This window comes from Perca fluviatilis, chromosome 2, assembly GCF_010015445.1.
Source record: "Perca fluviatilis chromosome 2, GENO_Pfluv_1.0, whole genome shotgun sequence".
NCBI lineage: Eukaryota > Metazoa > Chordata > Actinopteri > Perciformes > Percidae > Perca > Perca fluviatilis.
Genome location: NC_053113.1, coordinates 47,791,703 through 47,810,645, shown reverse-complemented (window position 1 = coordinate 47,810,645; position 18,943 = coordinate 47,791,703). Strand labels below are relative to the sequence as shown.

General features: G+C 40.9%; 1 protein-coding gene across 1 annotated transcript in view; it reads right to left on the bottom strand.

Annotated features, from left to right (window-relative positions):
- Nucleotides 1-1,461: 1,461 nt before the first annotated feature.
- Nucleotides 1,462-18,943, bottom strand: part of treh (trehalase (brush-border membrane glycoprotein)) — a gene marked incomplete at its 5' end in the record, with an annotated part of 18,583 nt that continues 1,101 nt past the window's right edge. Inside the window, 11 exons of the mRNA XM_039789538.1 lie at nucleotides 1,462-2,655; nucleotides 4,163-4,216; nucleotides 4,312-4,424; nucleotides 9,991-10,102; nucleotides 12,559-12,776; nucleotides 13,801-14,001; nucleotides 15,371-15,420; nucleotides 15,526-15,648; nucleotides 15,918-16,034; nucleotides 16,720-16,812; nucleotides 16,937-17,037. Of these exons, the coding sequence (XP_039645472.1) occupies nucleotides 2,518-2,655; nucleotides 4,163-4,216; nucleotides 4,312-4,424; nucleotides 9,991-10,102; nucleotides 12,559-12,776; nucleotides 13,801-14,001; nucleotides 15,371-15,420; nucleotides 15,526-15,648; nucleotides 15,918-16,034; nucleotides 16,720-16,812; nucleotides 16,937-17,037 (1,320 nt within the window). The remainder of the gene's footprint in view (nucleotides 2,656-4,162; nucleotides 4,217-4,311; nucleotides 4,425-9,990; nucleotides 10,103-12,558; nucleotides 12,777-13,800; nucleotides 14,002-15,370; nucleotides 15,421-15,525; nucleotides 15,649-15,917; nucleotides 16,035-16,719; nucleotides 16,813-16,936; nucleotides 17,038-18,943) is intronic.

The window sequence follows — 18,943 nt, the reverse complement described above, 5'->3', positions numbered from 1 at the left end:
CTGCTTAAAGAAACTGAGATCCACTTGGTTTTCATCATCACTGTCTCAGCAGAGCAGAAGACACCTCTTGCAAATGTGTTGACCTTTTCTCATTGGATTGACACATTTTCCCCACCCTTTTGCAGAACAGTTAACACGGATGTCATTCAAGCAGTCCAAACTCCGTTGTTTTAGCTATGGTAACCAAACAGAAACCATCTGTTCCTAACTATTGGAAACTACCTACATCAGTATGAAATCAATGAAGCACCTGTTTGACACTCCTTCACACAAATCTTCAATTAGCAATCAGTCAGCAGGGTTAGGCCATGTGGCCCCATCGTCAAGACAGAAGAGACTGAGTATCAATAGTGGCTATTTCTTATACTCTACAGTAATAGATGTTTATACTTTACTGTAATAGATTTTATTTTTATTTTCTTATACTCTAATAGATTTTATTTTGGTTTACATGTATTTTGTGTAATATTTACAGTATTTCAGTTTTCAGCCACAGCTTGAAAATAAGAATCAATGGAATCAATAAAATTTTCATCAAATCATTTCTGATTCTGGATCCAATTCTTTGCAAGAAGGCAAATTTGACAACAAATGGCTCTGGCATGAAAGCTCCGTACAGTAATAGGCTACAATGACAAGCAATGGTGCACTGATTCGCTGTGCTGTATTTAGTATTTTGTTGTCCACTGTGTAATGGTTGATTGGAAGAGCTCATACACTTGTTTGCAAGTTGTGTTGTTTGAAGGCAAAATTTGCTTTTGTTGCATATTTTAAATGTTTTGGCACGGTTAGAGCCTTTTGCAAACAAAATGTTTCATTTTGACCATGGGTGCCACTGTTTCGGCCTGTGTGTTAACTGTTTTGAAAATGTGGAGTTTGAGTTGACTGCTGTATCAAAGGAATCAAGAAAAACTAACATGTAATGTAACTATCAGATGAATGTAGTGGAGTAAAAAGTACATTTCTCTCTGAAATGTAGCGGAGTAGAAGTAGAAAATGGCGGGAAAAGCAAAGATTCAAGTAAAGGATGGGTACCTCAACATTTGGACTTCAGTACAGTACTGGAGTTAATGTACTTCGTTACATTCCACCACAGAACTGCCGCCGTAAACACCTGTGCTATGTATCTTTCAAAAAGGAACAAAGGTTCATTGTAACATGCGAGGTTATGTTGAGTGGTAGAGAGGTGTGTAGGAAGATGAAATGATGCCACAGAAAGTAATAAATTGCCACACACAGTCCGCACTAAGTTTATTAAAATGTTTCGGTCATAGACTGCGCAAGATGAAGGAATATGACCAAAATATTGCGTTTCAAATAAAAAGTGCCGACAGCGTGTGGGAATTCATCATTATATTTAACGTGATTATTATGCCAGCATTGTAATCTGAAATACTTTGTTAATTTGAGAAAAACAATGGAATAAAAGTGTCTAGGAGTCAGATATAAAGACCGCTATGGTTTAAACATCATTCATGCAGTCACTTCACATTTTATTTCTCACATGAGCTCGTTTACATTCCAACTTCAGTTTGCATGCAGATGGAAGGCCTCAGAGTGAGTTCATCTGCAGTACAGCAATATGTTTTATAATCAAATTAGGTGAATAAGTAACACCAGTTGGATATCTGTCAATGCTGTAATCCAAGCAGCAGCAAGCACTAAACAGCCTGTATTACCAGAGAGAGTCCAGAAGTGCAGACATCATCTGCAACTTCTCATATCGCCAGAGATCATTTACCCCCCAGGATAAATACTGAAATATTCATCAAAGGAATTCTTAGTTTATGATCAACCATATCATGTTCCCTCTACAAATTAAAGTGTTCCGGATCATATTCGATTTAGAAAAATATCAAATCTTGTTCAAATATGCACAATTTAGTCTAATATTTAGTGTGTGTGTGTGTGTGTGTGTGTGTGTGTGTGTGTGTTAGAGCTGTAACTGTCAAATTTTGCCCTGCAATTAATTGTCTCAGAAATAATTGCGATTAACTATATAATTGTCTCGAAGTCAAATTTAAAAATGTATATATATATTTTTCTCTACTTTTTTAAACTGATGAAACTGATTGAATGAATCCCAGAATACATATTTTGGTTATATGACTGTCATGTGACCCAGATAATAACACCGGTACACAGTCTATGAAGTAAACCACACCTCGTTATTTCATTAAAAAAAAACAAAAAAAAATCAACTGTATTACGTGTATAGGGTCATGTGCTTACAACTTACAATTGAAATAATACAAATACACAGTCCAACCAATAATCACTTATATAATTACACTTTGGCATATTTAAACAAAATCAAAAATTAGCAGTCATACGCCTTAAGACCTTAGCTAATTTTAGCAGTTAATCACGGTAAAACAAAGATGATCATGTAAAAAAATTGGCAACTAGACCATTTTGTAATACTAGTTACAGGCCTATGGACAGGAGAGATTTAGTGCAGTGAAAGCAGGAATAATAAAAGCCAACCTCCAGTCAGGCTCTTCTGTCACCTGGGATTCACTGAAGCCTGAGAGTGACTGAGAGGACCAGAGGCAGCAGGAGGCCGGGAGAAACTCGTCTGCTTCCTGAGACGAGTCTCAGCCCATACTGGTCCAGGAGCTGCAGGGCCACACCGTTGGTCCAGCCAAAACCCAGCTACAGACAGGGCAACATGGCCGAGCATAAGGGACATTTTCCTTTTTACGTCACACTTTAGCAAAGCAGCAAAAAAGCAGTGATGCAAACACCGCTAAGAATTAAAACAAGTGGCTCATTTGTGCTGATGGAAATAAAGTAAGAAAACTAAAGTGAAAAGTAGACGACAAGTACCAACAGGGTAGAACATTATACACAAAATAAAGATGGATAATGACACAGAAGTGAGGAGGAGTGAGAGTGTATGTGTACATTAGCATGCAGATGTGTCCAAGTTAAATGTACACTGTGTGGTGTTTTAAGTATTTTATTAGCTAAAATCAATGTCTTCATTCATAAATATGTCCTCATTGGCATAAAATGACCTCTGCCAATGATCTGACTTATCCTCGTAAGCGAAGAATGTCTTATCTGTATTTACACTGGACGGGCAAGTCCAAAGGAGGCTTCCAAGTCTTTACGCCATTTTGAAAAACTAGAATCGCTGAGCGGGACATAAAGCACTAGCCAACCTGCCTAGCTAATCCACAATGCGTTTTCGTCACGTGACTGAAACCAGCTGAAACGGAGGAGGAGATCATTGAGAGGCGCTTGTCACCGCCCCGGCAAATTTGAAAGCCTGCAACTGCACTTCAGTTTATAATGGACGATCATGCTGATGCCGAGCCACGGGAGAAGGAATCCTCGTTGCCAAAAAAGCGAAAATTGGAAGACATGTTGTCATAGCTTCTTGGTACATAACAGCTACCGTAGCTGCACCACGCATTTGAAAAAGCAAGGCACTGAGAGCACTGTTCGTTTGAATGCAAAATACAATTTCACCGTTAGATGGGAGAAATTCCTACACAGTGTACCTTTAAGAAGCAAAAGTGAGGTTGAAAGAATTGACAGGGCTCTGCATGAAATTAGAAATACTATAGACTGAATCACTGACGTCGCTTACACAAAAATCCCTTCCCAGTTGAGCAGTTGATTTGTTTTTGGAGATGCGTGTAATCAGCAAACTTGTTTATTCGTGTTGTCATTTTCAGCCGTAACTAAACATTTAAAAGATAGGTCAGACCCATCTGTCGTCTCTGCCGTGCTTATTTTCTGTCCTGTGTTGCTTTGCTAGCGTCTTTGATAAACCAAATCTGCTAGTTTGGCTGGTGTCATGTTCTTTAGTGTGTGGCCCAACAGGTAAATTAGCTCTCCAAGCTAACAGTCACAGTGTTGACAAAGGGGCGTAGCACAAAATTCTGGGTACTGTAGAAAGGCATTCTCTACGGGCCCCTCCCCAGATCCACAGCTATTCATTCTAGCATCTTTTTGGGCCCCGGGTACTCAGTCCCATTTCCACCCCCCAGTCCGACACCCCTGTGTTGACGTATGAAAGCATCAAACATGCATGCATCAAACTATAAGTACGGGACACAGGATTTTTCCAACCAAAGTTATTGTAAACTCACATTATGATTGGATCTATAAGCACATTTATTTGTCACCATCCACACATGAAAGGAAATACCTGAACTTGGTATTCTCCTCCAGCACCAGGTTTGCCATCGCCGTTGACATCATACTGTGAGGAGGAGGAAGATTACTCACTCTGAGCCAGCTGGGTTATCGCTGTGCAACAACAAGCTGTGACATACTGGAACCTTTAAAAAGACTCACCTTCTCAAACATGGCTTCATATTTCGTGTATGCCAACCAGTTTGTCTTGATCCAACGCTGGGCTAAATCAAATGCTAGCAGTTTTGCATCCTCTGAAGGTAGTTTGGACAAACCTGAAAATACGAGACAATTTCAATCGTTAGGCCGGATACACACTGGCTGCGTGGCATTTTCTCTGTCTTCACATCAGAAACGTGTCTGACGCGGTGCTGCTGCTAGCCTTGTCTGTACACATGTATGTTTCCCATTGATTTACTGCACTCAAGCAGTAGCATACTTCATGTTAAACATACATATCTACTGATTTGATTACAGCAAAGACAACGTCTGCAGTATTGACGGCAAAATAGGCTACCGAATATTTTGTTCTGTATTGACAGGTGCAATATTTGAAAATCGATAATTATTTATTTTTTTAAGTTACATTTATATCTGCATTTCTGTCAAAACCTAGAGACTTTCTAACATCAAAATGTCATTTATTAAATTATATTTTGCCTGGAAACGCCTCCAACACGCTTGCTTGTCAAAATTGAATTTGAATTTCCCCTTGGTGATCAATAATCTATATCTATCTATCTATCTATCTGAAAAATAGGCGTCTGTCCTATTTCTAGCATGCTGCACGCGTTTTCAGCGCAGCTCGAACCACACCTGAGACATGCGTGTCACACAAGGCAAGTGTGCAAGCTCTAACCTTTTAACATGGGAGCCAAATGAAAAACTGACACACCACGCAGCTGACATGCTCACGCCACGCAGCCAGTGTGCAGCCGGCCTTAAACAAACCTAAGAAAGAGGTTATACATAGTTCCCGCAGTTTTAGAAAGATTCAGCAGGGCAGGGATTCTAATCATACAGACTTAAGGCCAAAAATCAGTCCCTCTCTGATCATGTGTCACACAGACAAGACTACAGCAAAAAAATAATAAATCACTATAAATGAGCAACTAGTAAAGCTGGCTGCAGCGCGGGCCCGTCAGAGCATCGCCAGAGACGATATAACAAGTGACTGCTGATCTCTGTGGGTGGTTCGGTCTCAAGCCAAATATGAAATGAAATGACTTTCTGTAGCCTTTAACAGGTGCCGTGTGAAGTCTTTGACCACTGGTTGCACTATGGAGCAATCTTTTTACAATTGGGTCCCTGTTTTGTTTGTACTGTCTACACGCACAAGGACACAGATGTGCACACAGATGTGATACGTTTTCCTAGAGTTGCAAAGATTAATCGATTCGTTTACTATTAAACTATTTTCATAATCGTCATTTCTTATGAATAAAAGTAACATTTCTATGATTCCAGCTTCTTAAATGTGAATATTTTCTAGTTTCCTCTCTCCTCCGTGACAGTAAACTGAATATCTTTGAGTTGTGGACAAAACAGGAAATTCTAGGACATCCTGTTGGGATTAAGAAACACTGATTTTTTTATTATCTAGTGACAGTGGATAGACAGGAAAGGGGGATAGAGATGGTGGATGACACGCATCAAAGGGCAGCAGGTCGGATTTGAACCCGCACCGCTGCAAAGGACTCAGCCTACATGGGGCAAATGCTCTTACTGGGTGAGCTAGAGGCCGCCCCCTGATCCACATTTTATAGACCAAACTAAATCGGTCCAAGAAAATTATATCAATAGATGAATTGACAATGAAAATAACCGTTAGTTGCAGCCTTACACTTTCCTGCAAAGTGTGTCACACTATTCCACTGATAACCAGGTGGCGGTAACACGCTAAGAAATGCAGCAATGTGCCAGCAAAGGCAGGAAGGCAGGGAAGAAGACTTTTATAAGCAAATGTGGATAATGACAACTTTCAGAAAATTGGCTTTGCAAATGTTTACGGGGAATACCTCAAGGATACACACAATGCATGTTGGTGAGTAACACACACTGTTTTTCAAGGAAACTCCACAGAGAACCTTTAAGGGCGTGGATGTAAATGGCCTCATATGAAACCTGAAGGTGAGCATAGTTTAACCTGCTTTGTTTCATTTTGAATCCATGTGCTGGAGTACAAAGCCAGGGCAAAAAGAAATCAAGCACTACCCTACAACCACTGGGCATTCTCAGAAAGGAGTATGCAAAGACAACCGAACAACATTAGCCTGACGTCGTCATAGTCAGATTCTAGTCAGAATATGAGTCTGATACTGCTCCATTGGGCTGTGATTATGGGGCGTGTTTCAACCGAACCAGGAAAGAAAATGCCTCTGCACTCAATTGGATAGACCTACAACCAATCAGAGCAACGGAACTTAACTGTCAACCAAAGGGGTAAGCTTCGCTTCAGAACTCGAACCTGCTATGGCGCCATTTTGATGCTACAAAAATATCACCTCCTGTTAGCATCCCATTGACTCCCATTCATTTTGACGTCACTTTGACAGCGAATAACTTTACATCTGAAGCGTTTAAAGACTATTTATCCATTGTTTATTTCTAAAGAAACACAACAATGTATAAAAGGCTCCATTACCTTGTACCTCACGTTATGGCTCCGTAGCAGACGTTTTTGTAAAAATAGGCTAACTATTGTGCCATAAACACGTGACTTTCTGTCACACAGTACAGGAATTACCGTATAGTACAGGAGAAGCTCACAGGCAGTTTCGACTTACATGAGCTGTTTAGGTTTAATTACTAATGTTAACTAGCATGTTAGTGATCAGTAATTAGCCTGTGCCTATGTTATCTCCTTACATATACCTACGCTCTCCGTCTCTGTAAGATTGGGAATGATTGAGATTTCTCTCGGCACAGCTACCAGAAGACTTCACACTTTCAGACAGGTTGCTCACGTCACATTTACGTCGTCTCTCTCAGTTGGAGGCTGCTCAGTAACGCTCAGCGCTCACCGGAAAAGTGCTTCCAATAGCCTTCACTGGTCTCCGTCCAGAGACACGGGATCTGTTGGTCCATTCTTATATATTGTCAATGCTGTCAACAGACAGTATCTTCTCTATAGCAACCGCTCTTTGCACTTCCTTCCTAACTTCCGACTTTTAGACTTCATTTGTTTCGTGTAAATATAAATGTGGATAACGTTAGTGATAGTGAGATGCTTGCTACAGATGCATTTCTAGTGATGACTCTGCGAAAACACATTTTATTTATCGGATTCACGGCTTTTTTTCCCCCCCCCCATCAGCCTTAGCCGATGACCGATACGGGCTGCCCATTTTCTTGAGCCGATATTTGGAGCCGATACTGCTTTTGCTCCCTCAATTTAAATCATAAGAATGTAAACCCTGCCACACTGGATTTGTTTTCAGAATCTGCTCTGCCATTTCTTTAAAAATAAAACAAAAACAGATAAAATAATAATATAATAAATTGAATTTATATAGCGCTTTTTAAGACTCAAAGTCGCTTGAATCAGTGTCAGATCAGTGTCACTTCTGCAATAATCTTACATTCATCACCCAAATTATGTGTGCAATGTGCATCATATGGATGGGTGCACTGCATATGGTTAACTGTGCAAGGGTGAAAAGGCTTTCATCAACATCTACAACACAGCCTTGATGATGCATTGCTTGCTGACATGTTATAAGACAGATATAATCAGCTCATCATAAAATGTCCTTTGTCAACACATTTAAATAGTTTAAGAAAACAATAAACCTGAAAAGTAGCCATTTAAATAAAGTGCTTGATTTGTAATTCAAGACTACCATGATGCTAGTGGTGGAGGGGCAGTGCATGGTAGCGCCCTTTATATAGAGTGTGGCCAACTAGGGAATCGAATGTTCTGAGATGGGTGGGTATTTGTTATGTTACACACAAAGCTAGCTATAGTTAGCCTGTATGCTAGCGGACATTAGAAAGGTAAACACTGCTGAGAGACTTATTAGGCGACGTGGTCGCTCACTACAATGGGCATTTTTTTTAGGCCCATTTACAATATAGAAAGTAAATATACACTGGAATATTTCCGTAAGGGCCTTTTACATATTCAGGGTTCATACGCATTTTAACCAATACTTTTCGGCAAATTTCCATGACTGTGTTCTGAAAATGTCAATCGACATTATACAATAATACAAATCTGTGTTAAAGTTTACCCTCAGAGGTTTAACTATAAAATGAATGACAATTTATGTGGTTCATAGTGGGATTCATAATATCGCTCCCCAAATAAAATGTTGAGGTTAAGATGACGTGAAAATACATTAATGACATATTATTATGCTGTGTTGAAAAAAATTCCATGACTTTTCCAAAACTTTCTGGGTCTTTTTAGATTTCCAAAACCTTTCCAGGCCTGGAATTTGCATTTTTCAAATTCCATAACTTTTCCAGGTTTTTTCAACCCTGCATATGGACAAACGTTGATAATAACATGTATATGCCTGTTTATGGTGAATATATCTATATCTGACATTGGTATCCAATATGGCACCCATGATTTGAGTTGGCCACACACTCTATAAAGGGCGCTAGTGCATGGTCTGCACGTGAACTGCAGCGTCTCCAGCAACACAGAGCTGCCTGTGGACGCCTGTCTGTAAATAAAGCCGGGAAAAAAAAACTATTGATGAACGCAGCAGCCGTGTATCAGCCGATGCCAATACACGTAAAAACGCAAATATCGGCCCGATATATCGGCCCATCATATAAAATCGGTCTATCACTAGTTCTAACGCCACTGGGCGCTCTCTCTCTTCAGTCTCTCTCTTCGTATAACGTTACAATGCTTTCGGGCGGTCATTGAGGCTCCATTTCATACAGCTGTTTGTAACATGAAAATAAAATGGATTATGGATCATTTTTTCTATAGTTTATAGCTGACTTCTCTATTGACCGTTGAAACAGGTGACGTCTCTTACATTCTAAAGCCAGCCTCTGCAACTTGAACAGCTGAGGCACAGCGACACCATCAGCTGGTTTGAGACGGGCCGGTTGAGGATTTTAAAATGAAATCTTTGGTGACGTGGTTGATTACGTTACTGTTGATCATCTGTCCATCATCGTATAAAGCCCTGACAATTTGATTGGTCCGAACAGCTCTGGTTGGAGCATAGTTGCTCCACAACAGATCAAGTCCAGACTGAACTTCCCAACGTCAAATGTTTAGCGGGGCTAAGTTCAGCTGGCATCCAGGCTAGAACAACATGTCATCGGTGGTCGAAGAAGTATTCAAATCGTTTACTGCAGTAAAAGTACTAATATCGCACTGTCAAAATAGTCTGTTACAAGTAGAAGTCCTGCATTGAAAATGTTAAGTAAAAGTATGCAAGTATCATCAGGAAAATGTACTTAAAGTATTAAAAGTAAAAGTACTCAATGTAGAAACATCCTCCCATTTTAGAAAGTGGAAAGGGTCCAAATAGTTTTTATATTGTTGGCTAGTTTCATTTATAATAAAACATCAGATTTTATAAACTACATGTGTTTTGTGTGCAGAAATCTTAATGTGTAAAGTAACTAGTAACTAAAGCTGTAACAGATGAATGTAGTGGAGTAAAAAGTAGAATATTTCTCTCTGAAATGTAGCGGAGTAGAAGTAGAAAGTGGCACGAAAAGTAAAGACTCAAGAACAGTACAAGTACCTCAACATTTGTACTTCAGTACAGTACTTGAGTAAATGTACTTAGTTACATTCCACCACTGAATGTCATCAGTACAGGTTTCAAGCACTTCACAGTGTCAGATCAATGTATTGCCGCCTACCACGGATGAGCATGTGTTGCAGAGGCGGCCAGGCGTTGGGATAGTCCCACTGCTGCCCAGAGTCTCTCAGCGACGTTGGGACTCCGTTGGGGAACTGGAGAGCACTGCTCCCCTGTACACAAAGGAAAAGCAGCAACCATCAGAGCGTGCATGGGTTAGACCAGTGCAGTGTGTGAGTGCCATCTGCTGGAGCAAATGAAGCACCGTTCACAAAGCACATCCTACTAGCTTCTGAGCAGAGGGAGGATTCATGGCTCAAAATGGTGGCGGGGAAATAAAAGAAAAACGAACACCACAACAATCTCTCCTCCCTCAACAACTGTTGAGAAGCATTTCAGCAAAAATGTTTAAAGTCCAACTGAAAATCTGAATCAGAAAAAGGTTAATTGCCACTAGGCCTGTCACGATAAATTTTGGTGGACGATAAATTGTCCCAGAAATTGTGATAAACGATAATATTGTCGTTGAGAGACCAATTTGCATTTAATGATAATGGCATAATAATGCAGGTGCACTTTTTCAAAGATCAATACACTTTTATTTCTAAAGAATATTTAACACGAACTGGAAGAAATTTTAAATATCCACAATATGTCTTTGATCTCCTTTTAGTATGTCGTCTTTCACGCTGATGTACAGTTGTGGAATTGCCGTTTGTGACACGCATGTTCTCCCAGGTAACTCATAGCCTGCTGGCTGTCAAAAGTTTGCTGCATTCCTCGAGTGTTCGTGCGATAGACTACAGACTCTGTACTACATTTTACAATTATTTAACACTAAATATTAAATTTAAATATTATATAATTAATAAATGTAATCTATCTATATGGCTTTCTGCCACACGGTGAGTAAATGTTTGTACCAAAATAGTTCTGTTTTTCAGTCTTCATTTTGGCGAAGGTGCGGCTTCTGCTCCTCTGCAGGTCGGAGCTGCCGTGGGGCTACGCACACTTACTTGACATACTTTCCACACTCCGTGTCCGCGGACAGCTGTAGGCTTGTACCGTTAATGTTCTGTGCATTGTCGGACACATGCAGCCACTTTCCTGAAACCGCTTGCGAGACTGACGAGTCCACAGTGGCGTGTATGTCCGAGCCTGTCTCCACCGCCTCCACCTGCAGGTTGTCAGCTGTGTGGTTTGAAATGAAAGGGAGAAAACGGGATGCCGAGTAACACGGTTGATATCGCTCATATACTTTTTAGTTTTTTGACGGCGCCTTAACTGCAAAGTGCTGCGGGAAACCCTGCCCCAACTCTCAACTAGCGTTTTCTGTCTCTGTCTCTCTCTCCGCCTGGAGTCCCGCCCCACAAAGACCATGCGACTGACAAGAGGGTTCACTCCTCGTTACGCTAAGGAACCGAGAGTGGTCCTCCAGTCTCTGTGGTAGAGATACGAGGAAAACAAACAAGCATGCAAATGGAAATTATCGTGGCCGGAAAAATTATCGAGCTCATTTTTTTTATCGTGCGATTAATTGATTTATTGACTATCGTGACAGGCCTAATTGCCACAATGAGTACATTTGCGTGGAATTTGCTGCGGTGAAGACTTTAAACATATTAGACATAATTATGAAATAAACAATAAAGAAAGAAAACAAATATATACATACAAAATAACTGTTGCATAAGAAAAAAAGAGGCTAAATGAGTTAAGTGCAGAATATACTAATAATATATAGTATGTGCAATGGGCAGATGTAAAGTCCAGGATAAAGGTTAGTGCATAGTGTAGTGACTAGGGATGGCGTATGTATATGTATTTAGTCCTTCCTTTTTTGTAGTCCAAAATGTCAACGTGTCCCTCTTCAGACAGTGTGCCGTTAGTGGTATTGAAGACTAAAGACCACAGCAGTATTTAACCAGAGGGAAGTGACATCTGCAGGTATGTTTGTGTGCTTAATGTGCGGCTGCTGAACAGCTCATTAGCTCTCTGCTGGAACTGAAGAGGAGATGAGTCATACTGGGCAGATGTGTGCCTTTAACAGGATTAATACAGGGTTCTTTCACACAAATGGCATAAATACATACACCCAGGGGTCACTTTATTATTATGTGGTGTTGCACTGCATTATATTCAGAGGGGTTTCTAATGTTCTGGCCCACTCACGTATGGAAATAAGGAGGTCGAAGACACCTTTCAATATAATGTAGACTACTAAAAATAAGTTCAAGCTTGAATACCGTCAACAGCTGGGCAATTCTAAACTATTTTTTTCCATTCTGAAATCCATTTAAACCGTACTGTTATTTCCACTTGCCAAATACCTCTATGTATTGTAATGTTTAACCAATGTTAGACTGATGGAATAAATATCTTGGGACCATTTAGTAGTTTAGGGTCAGAGTAGTCTCGCATAGCCAGACCTTCCTCCACAGCGCTGCGGAGGAGGGTCTGGCTAGTCCACACAACACACAAAAATAGTCCTTGTTGACAGTGGTCAGTGGGGGAGAATATGCATCTTTTGTAATGTGGATGAAATGACCCTTTAACTGAACTAAATGATCTATTCTTCCACATTTATTTGTAAAATGAGACCACAATGAAGCCTAGAATGCCCACCAACCTTCAGATACTGTACTGCCTTCTCTGCCATCTCAGGCCGAGAATAGCACTGTGCCCAGACAGGTGCCAGGTTGGAGGGGTAAAACTCAAAGTGTTTGGAGTGCGTCACCAGGTTGTAGTCGAACCAGGCCCCCCTCTCCGCATCCCACAGCACAGACTCTATGGCCTCCAGCCTGCGAGCTGCAGTCTGCTCAAACAGGGCAGCAGAGTCAATGTCACCTGGCCGGAAACAGCACACACGCATGCACGCACGTTACGTAACAGCAGCTAGGAGCTAAAAGCAGTGTGCAGACTAACAGTGGTAAAAGTCCTGCATTAAAAATTTTATTTAAGTAAAAGTATGTTAGTATCATCAGGAAAATGTACTTAAAGTATTAAAAGTTTAAGTACTCACTGCAGAAAAATCCTCCCATTTTAGAAAGTGTAAAGGATCCAAACAGTTGTGTGTTTAATCGTCTAATCATTTCAGCTGGACTTGTCGGCCCTTATATTGTTGGCTAGTTTCATTTATAATAAAACATCAGATTTTATAAACTACATGTGTTTTGTGTACAAACATCTTAATGTGTAAAGTAACTAGTAACTAAAGCTGTCGGATGAATGTAGTGGAGTAAAAAGTAGAATATTTCTCTCTGAAATGTAGCGGAGTAGAAGTAGAAAGTTGCATAAAAATTAAAAAGACGTAAAGTACAAGTACCTCAAATTTGGACTTGAGTAAATGTACTTAGTTACTTCCCACCACTGCAGACCAAAGTAAGTTCAAAGGCTGCTAGTCTCGCAGACCTCCATCCACAGCGCTGCGGAGGAGGGTCTGGCTAGTCGACACAACATTCCGAGATGGGAGAAAAACGTGCTCTGGTTTAATGGCATTTCTTTAAACCAATCACAATCGTCTTGGGCGGTGCAAATCACCAGACACAATGACTGTGCCTCTGCAAAATAGCCTCGGGAAGGAACTTGTTTTGGTGGAACATGTATACGTTCAAAAGTTGTTTTAGTCGTGCGAGAGAAAACTCAGATTGGACAGATAGTCTAGCTAGCTGTCTGGATTTACCCTGCAGAGATCTGAGGAGCAGTTAACCATAGTCCTCACAAATCCACCGGAGTTTAGAACGCCAACACAAAGAAGGCGGAAGGTAACGGACATCCAATGGAAAAGAGGGACATCCGGCAAAATATCTGCCGGCAACGGAGCAATCCCGGGAAGTGGAAGGTTGTGGATATAGACCAAAAGGCTGCTCACCCAGTATCCTGTGAAATGAAGCGAGAGTCTTCTCGTTGAGGCACAGGACAGCGTTGAGGTCAGCAGGCAGGATCTGGCTGGTACTGGTCTCCCTGAGGGTGCCGTTGTTGTGGCCGTCGGTGTCCGTATACCAGCGGGATGTGAAGTCCCACCCAGACTCTGCGCCCGCTTTCAGATCCATCCACAGCTGCTCCTTACGGTCTGAGGCAGAAAAAACAAATCAGCATTTCAAATGCGGTACGTATATTCATGTATGGGTTGTTTGTTAACTAGATGTGGATGTGAAATATGCAATTCCATTGTATTTGTAGTGTCAAATCATAACAGAAGTGATCTCAGGACACTTTTCGGATAAAGCAGGTCTAGACCACACTCTAGAGCTGTAATCGGGCCTTAAAAGTACGGCCCGAAAAGGCCCGAGCCCGACCCGTACATTTTGATTGACAGCTTTTTAAAAGCCCGAACCCGTTTACAGCCCGACTGTAAAGGCCGTCTATCAGCATCATTAGAGTGTCAGACAGCGTTTGCACATCGAGCGAAAGAAAACGCACGCCCCCACTGGCGTGCGGAAAAGGGAGAAAAGAAAAAAAAAAAACTGCGCGGCCGCACGCACAGCTCCTTTGTCTTTCGTAAAAAATTAGTCATTTATACATGCTTTTAACATCATTTATTCATGACTAACGGAGGCTATAGGCCACTTGGAAGTTGCAACATAGAAATTAATGAAGTCCTCCAGAGACCAGCCTCCGTTTCACCTCCTCAGGATTCATTTTCACGCTAATCGAAACGCATCAGCTGACCGCTCATTTACCATGCAGCCCGAAGCGCGAGCCTGAGCCCGGCCCGAGCCCGTGTAAAATAATAGAAATTAAGACCGAACCCGTCGGGTCCTGTCGGGTTCGGGCAAAGATCTTCAGCTCTACCACACTCTATAATCCCTCTCCCCCAAGGAGCATACATTTGGTGCGACAGCTGCCAGGAAAAAAAACTTCCTTTAAACAGGCAGAAACTTCAGACAGAACCAGACTCTTGGTGGGCGGCCATTTAACGTGACCGATGCAGTCTCTGAATACTTTGTTTTTTTGGCAACTTTTTTCCAACGCTTTAGAGACAGAAAACTAAACGTCTCTTCCAAGGAGGACATAACTTCATGGCCCTGACTTTTGGTTATTAAAAAATATGAATCCATTCTGCGACGTCTAAGCAAACACATTTCGCTAGCAGAAAGATTCTGCCAAACAGTATTTCCTAAAATGTGTGTTAGGCAGCAGTATGAAAAAGAAATGTCTTCAACATACTGCATGTATTAATTAAAAGATGCTAATGAGGTTTTCAGAGCACGTTTGTTTTGCACAGATGACCCTTGAATGGAGGGCAATGTATTCCACTTTTCTGTTGAGGAGCAATTATAAACTATATACAGTACAGTCAAAGCCAGGACAGAGCATATCTCTCTCTCTCTCTCTCTCTCTCTCTCTCTCTCTCTCTCTCTCAACAGGGAGATATTACTTCTGCTCATGAAGAGGGACTCATTCAACCACCAAGACTATGAGCACTAATAAGCCATTACCATCAGTGAGTCCTTCAGCTAATTCCAGGTCATCTGTGTAGGATTCAGGCCTAGAAAGAGCAAAAGACACGGTTAATGTGGGTGAAGGCACACCCTACAACACCCACATACCTCAAATGGGTTTTTATTATTCACTAGATTTATTTCAGACGTACCTGGGCAAGCCCACCTGCACGTGATACCGGTTCAGTACATGTTCTGCCCCGTTTACTTCCACAGCCACAGAACGGTTCTGCATCCAGAATCGGTACTCCTGCTCCAGAGCTGGTAACGCTGCTCTTAAACCATGCAAGTTTGTACAGACAGCAGGGAGCAATATTTTAATTCACACTACCTTTCACCGTCCTTAATATCATTACAAGAGCTGGCGTGTCACATTCTAATAGAGTATTTTAGGGAAAACTAAACACCGGAGGCCCTGACAGACACGAGCACTGAGGTTTTAATGTTTAATAGGCACTTTTTTTGGTCTATTCTGGAAGAGAAGCGAGGCAGTTGAAGAATGATAATGTGTCTGGCAGGACATCAGCTCCGGCCTAAATATCACCTGAGGAACTCTTTATCCTTGGTTGCTTGATAGTAGCTCTCCACCATTAGAGTGAGGAATGGAGGCTGACTGCGCCTTTCATAGTAAATCCGCCCACCATTTGGAATGAAGCCATATCTGCAGAGGGATGGATTGGAAAAAGATCTTTCATTCCACAAATCTTGAAATCCCCCCCGAGAAGTGTACAACTTAGGTTGCTAAATGACTTATTATTCAAAATGAGAAAACTACCTGCAGCGAGCTGGACTTTTTTGTTTTGTGCTATGCAGTAGTGGAATGTAAAGTACATTTAATCAAGTACTGTATTTAAGTCCAAATGTTGAGGTACTTTACTCGAGTCTTTTCTTTTCATGCCACTCTCCACGTCTACTCCGCTATATTTCAGAGAAATATTGTACTTTTTACTCCACTACATTCATCTGTTACAGCTTTAGTTACTTTACAAATTAAGAGTTTTGCACGCAAAACGCATGTAGTTTACAAAATCTGATGTTTTATTATAAATGAAACTAGCCAACAATATAAGGGCCGACAAGTCCAGCTGAAATGATTAGACCATTAAACACACAACTGTTTGGACCCTTTACACTTTCTAAAATGGGAGGAGCTTTCTGCATTGACTACTTTAAGTACATTTTCCTGATGATACTTACATACTTTGTAGTGTTTTCAAAGCAGGATTTTGACTTGTAACTGAGTATTTTTTACAGTGTGGGATAAGTACTTTTACTTAAGTAAAAGGATCTGAATACTTCGTCCACCACTGTGTGCTATGAAAGATGAAAGGTGCTTTAAGGCTTACCTGTTTACGAGGTAGAGGAAGTTCTGAATCATCCCGTGGGCTGTGTCTGTCATCTCTGACAGCAGGAGCCCGTTGATGACCCAGTAGGAGTCCCTGTTGGGCACAGAGCGGCTCACGTCACTGTCTGCACACATGGCACCCACCGGTGCTCGCTCTTACCTGCTGAGACTTCCCTCTCAGACAGACAGCTGAGAGACAGGCTCCACCGTTCACTCACCAGTAGTAGAGTTCCCTGAAGCGCCCCCCCGGCACGATGACAGGATGTGGGCTGTATATCTGCGAGTAGAGCTCTGGGTGATCTTTAACACCGCTGACCATCTGGAAGAGAAATCAGTTATTTGAAATCTTTGGACGTGGATGCTTCAGGGCTGCAACTAACCATTATTTTCATTATTGATTAATCTGAATTATATCTCAACTAATCGTTTGGCCTAGAAATAAATCACCAGAAGATAGTGAATAATTAAAATAAATAAATAAAATAATAATAGTTCCTGCACATTTTAACTGACATTTCAAAACTTTTCCATGACTTTTCAAGCATCCATAAAAGAAATTCCATGACCATTCAAAATGTATAACCTAAACAGAACTGTATAGTATACTTTACTCAAAATGTTAATTATTGTATGAAAATAAACAGAAACCTTTATTAATCTCAAACAGTTAGTTTCGTTGCTGTTTTTTTCAAAGCATGTGATTATGAACTTATTTCTCAATGCAAGTCTGAAAAACAGTGCATAGCCCACATACTATATAATATCTCACGGCTCTCTAATTGCCAATACAAATGGTTTCGTGATTAGAGAGCCATGAAATATTTAATGCACACATGGCCGCCATTATTCAAACAAATCAGATTCAGACTCCATTCAAACAGAATGTCAGCTAGTGGGCGTACACAAAGCGAGAGATGGAATGTGTGGAGGAAATTAAGAAAGGTACGTGATGGTAAAAACGTCATGCATCGACACGCGTCAGCACTACGTCACGTCAACAGCTACGGAAAATAAATGGCCGTTAGGTTACATTATGATAAGAGTTAATCACGGAAGATTACCATCAGAGCTTTAACAATTCAAAATGTTGCTGTATAATTGATTGTCTCAGAAAACAATTGCGATTAAAGGTGGTCTAAGCGATGTCACGCGTTTTTTAGTAGGGGTGGGGGAAAAAAAAATCGATACAGCATAGTATCGCAATATTTTCCGTGGCAATACTGTATCGATACAGACGCCAAGTATCGATCTTTTATGATATATGTGTTGGTCAGTTTGTCTGCTTGACAATCCCATTTTGCAGCAATATAACTGAAGTGAGATGAACAAACTAATGTATCTTTTTAGATAAAACAGATGTTGATAAAGTTTCCTTTTGGGGAAACATCTCCTCACTATCCACTAGCTGCCTGTCCGCTGAACACACTAAAAAAACGCGGTCTCTGTAGACAGCCCAGGCGCCACAAACCTGCACCACCAAACATAAACAGTGTTCCAGCCATTAACCAACAAGAAGGATTTGGGGGGGGGGGGTTAGTGCGCAGAAGCACAGAAGGGAGGGAGAGGGGATGGGTTGAAGAGGAGGGAGGGGCGAGCTAGCCTCCACTTTGTTTGAAAATACTTCGAACGTCAACAAGAAGTGCCGTCACCCAACATCGCTTAGAGCACCTTTAACGATGTAATTGTCTCTTTCAGTCAAATTTAACAACATTTATTACTTTTTAATGTTTTGAATGAATTCCAGGCTAAATCTTTTGGTTATATCAGTTTTAAGTGACCCATATAATGTAATAACACAGGTACACGCCTCTTTATTAGCATGAAACATTGTTTCTAACTGTATCCCCTTCCTCGTCATTTTTGTTGCTATGACCGTGTATGGGGTCAAGTGCCACCAACTAGCATAGCTTTAGCTCAACAGTCTGACCAATAATTACTTATATAATTGCAATTTGGCATATCTAAAGAAAATCAACAATTATCACCCTGTCATACCTTAGGACCTTAGCTAATATTAGCAATTCATTGCAGTCAAACAAAGAAACTGATTACGTAAAGACATTGACATTAGCAAATTATGTAATAATTGTTATAGGCCTAATTACTGTAAAAATTTCATTTCAACAAACAAAACTTTCAAGGATGTTACTAATAACATGACTTTTCCAGGCCTGGAAAATGACTTTCCCAGGTTTTCCATGACTGTGGGAACCCTGCCAATTTGA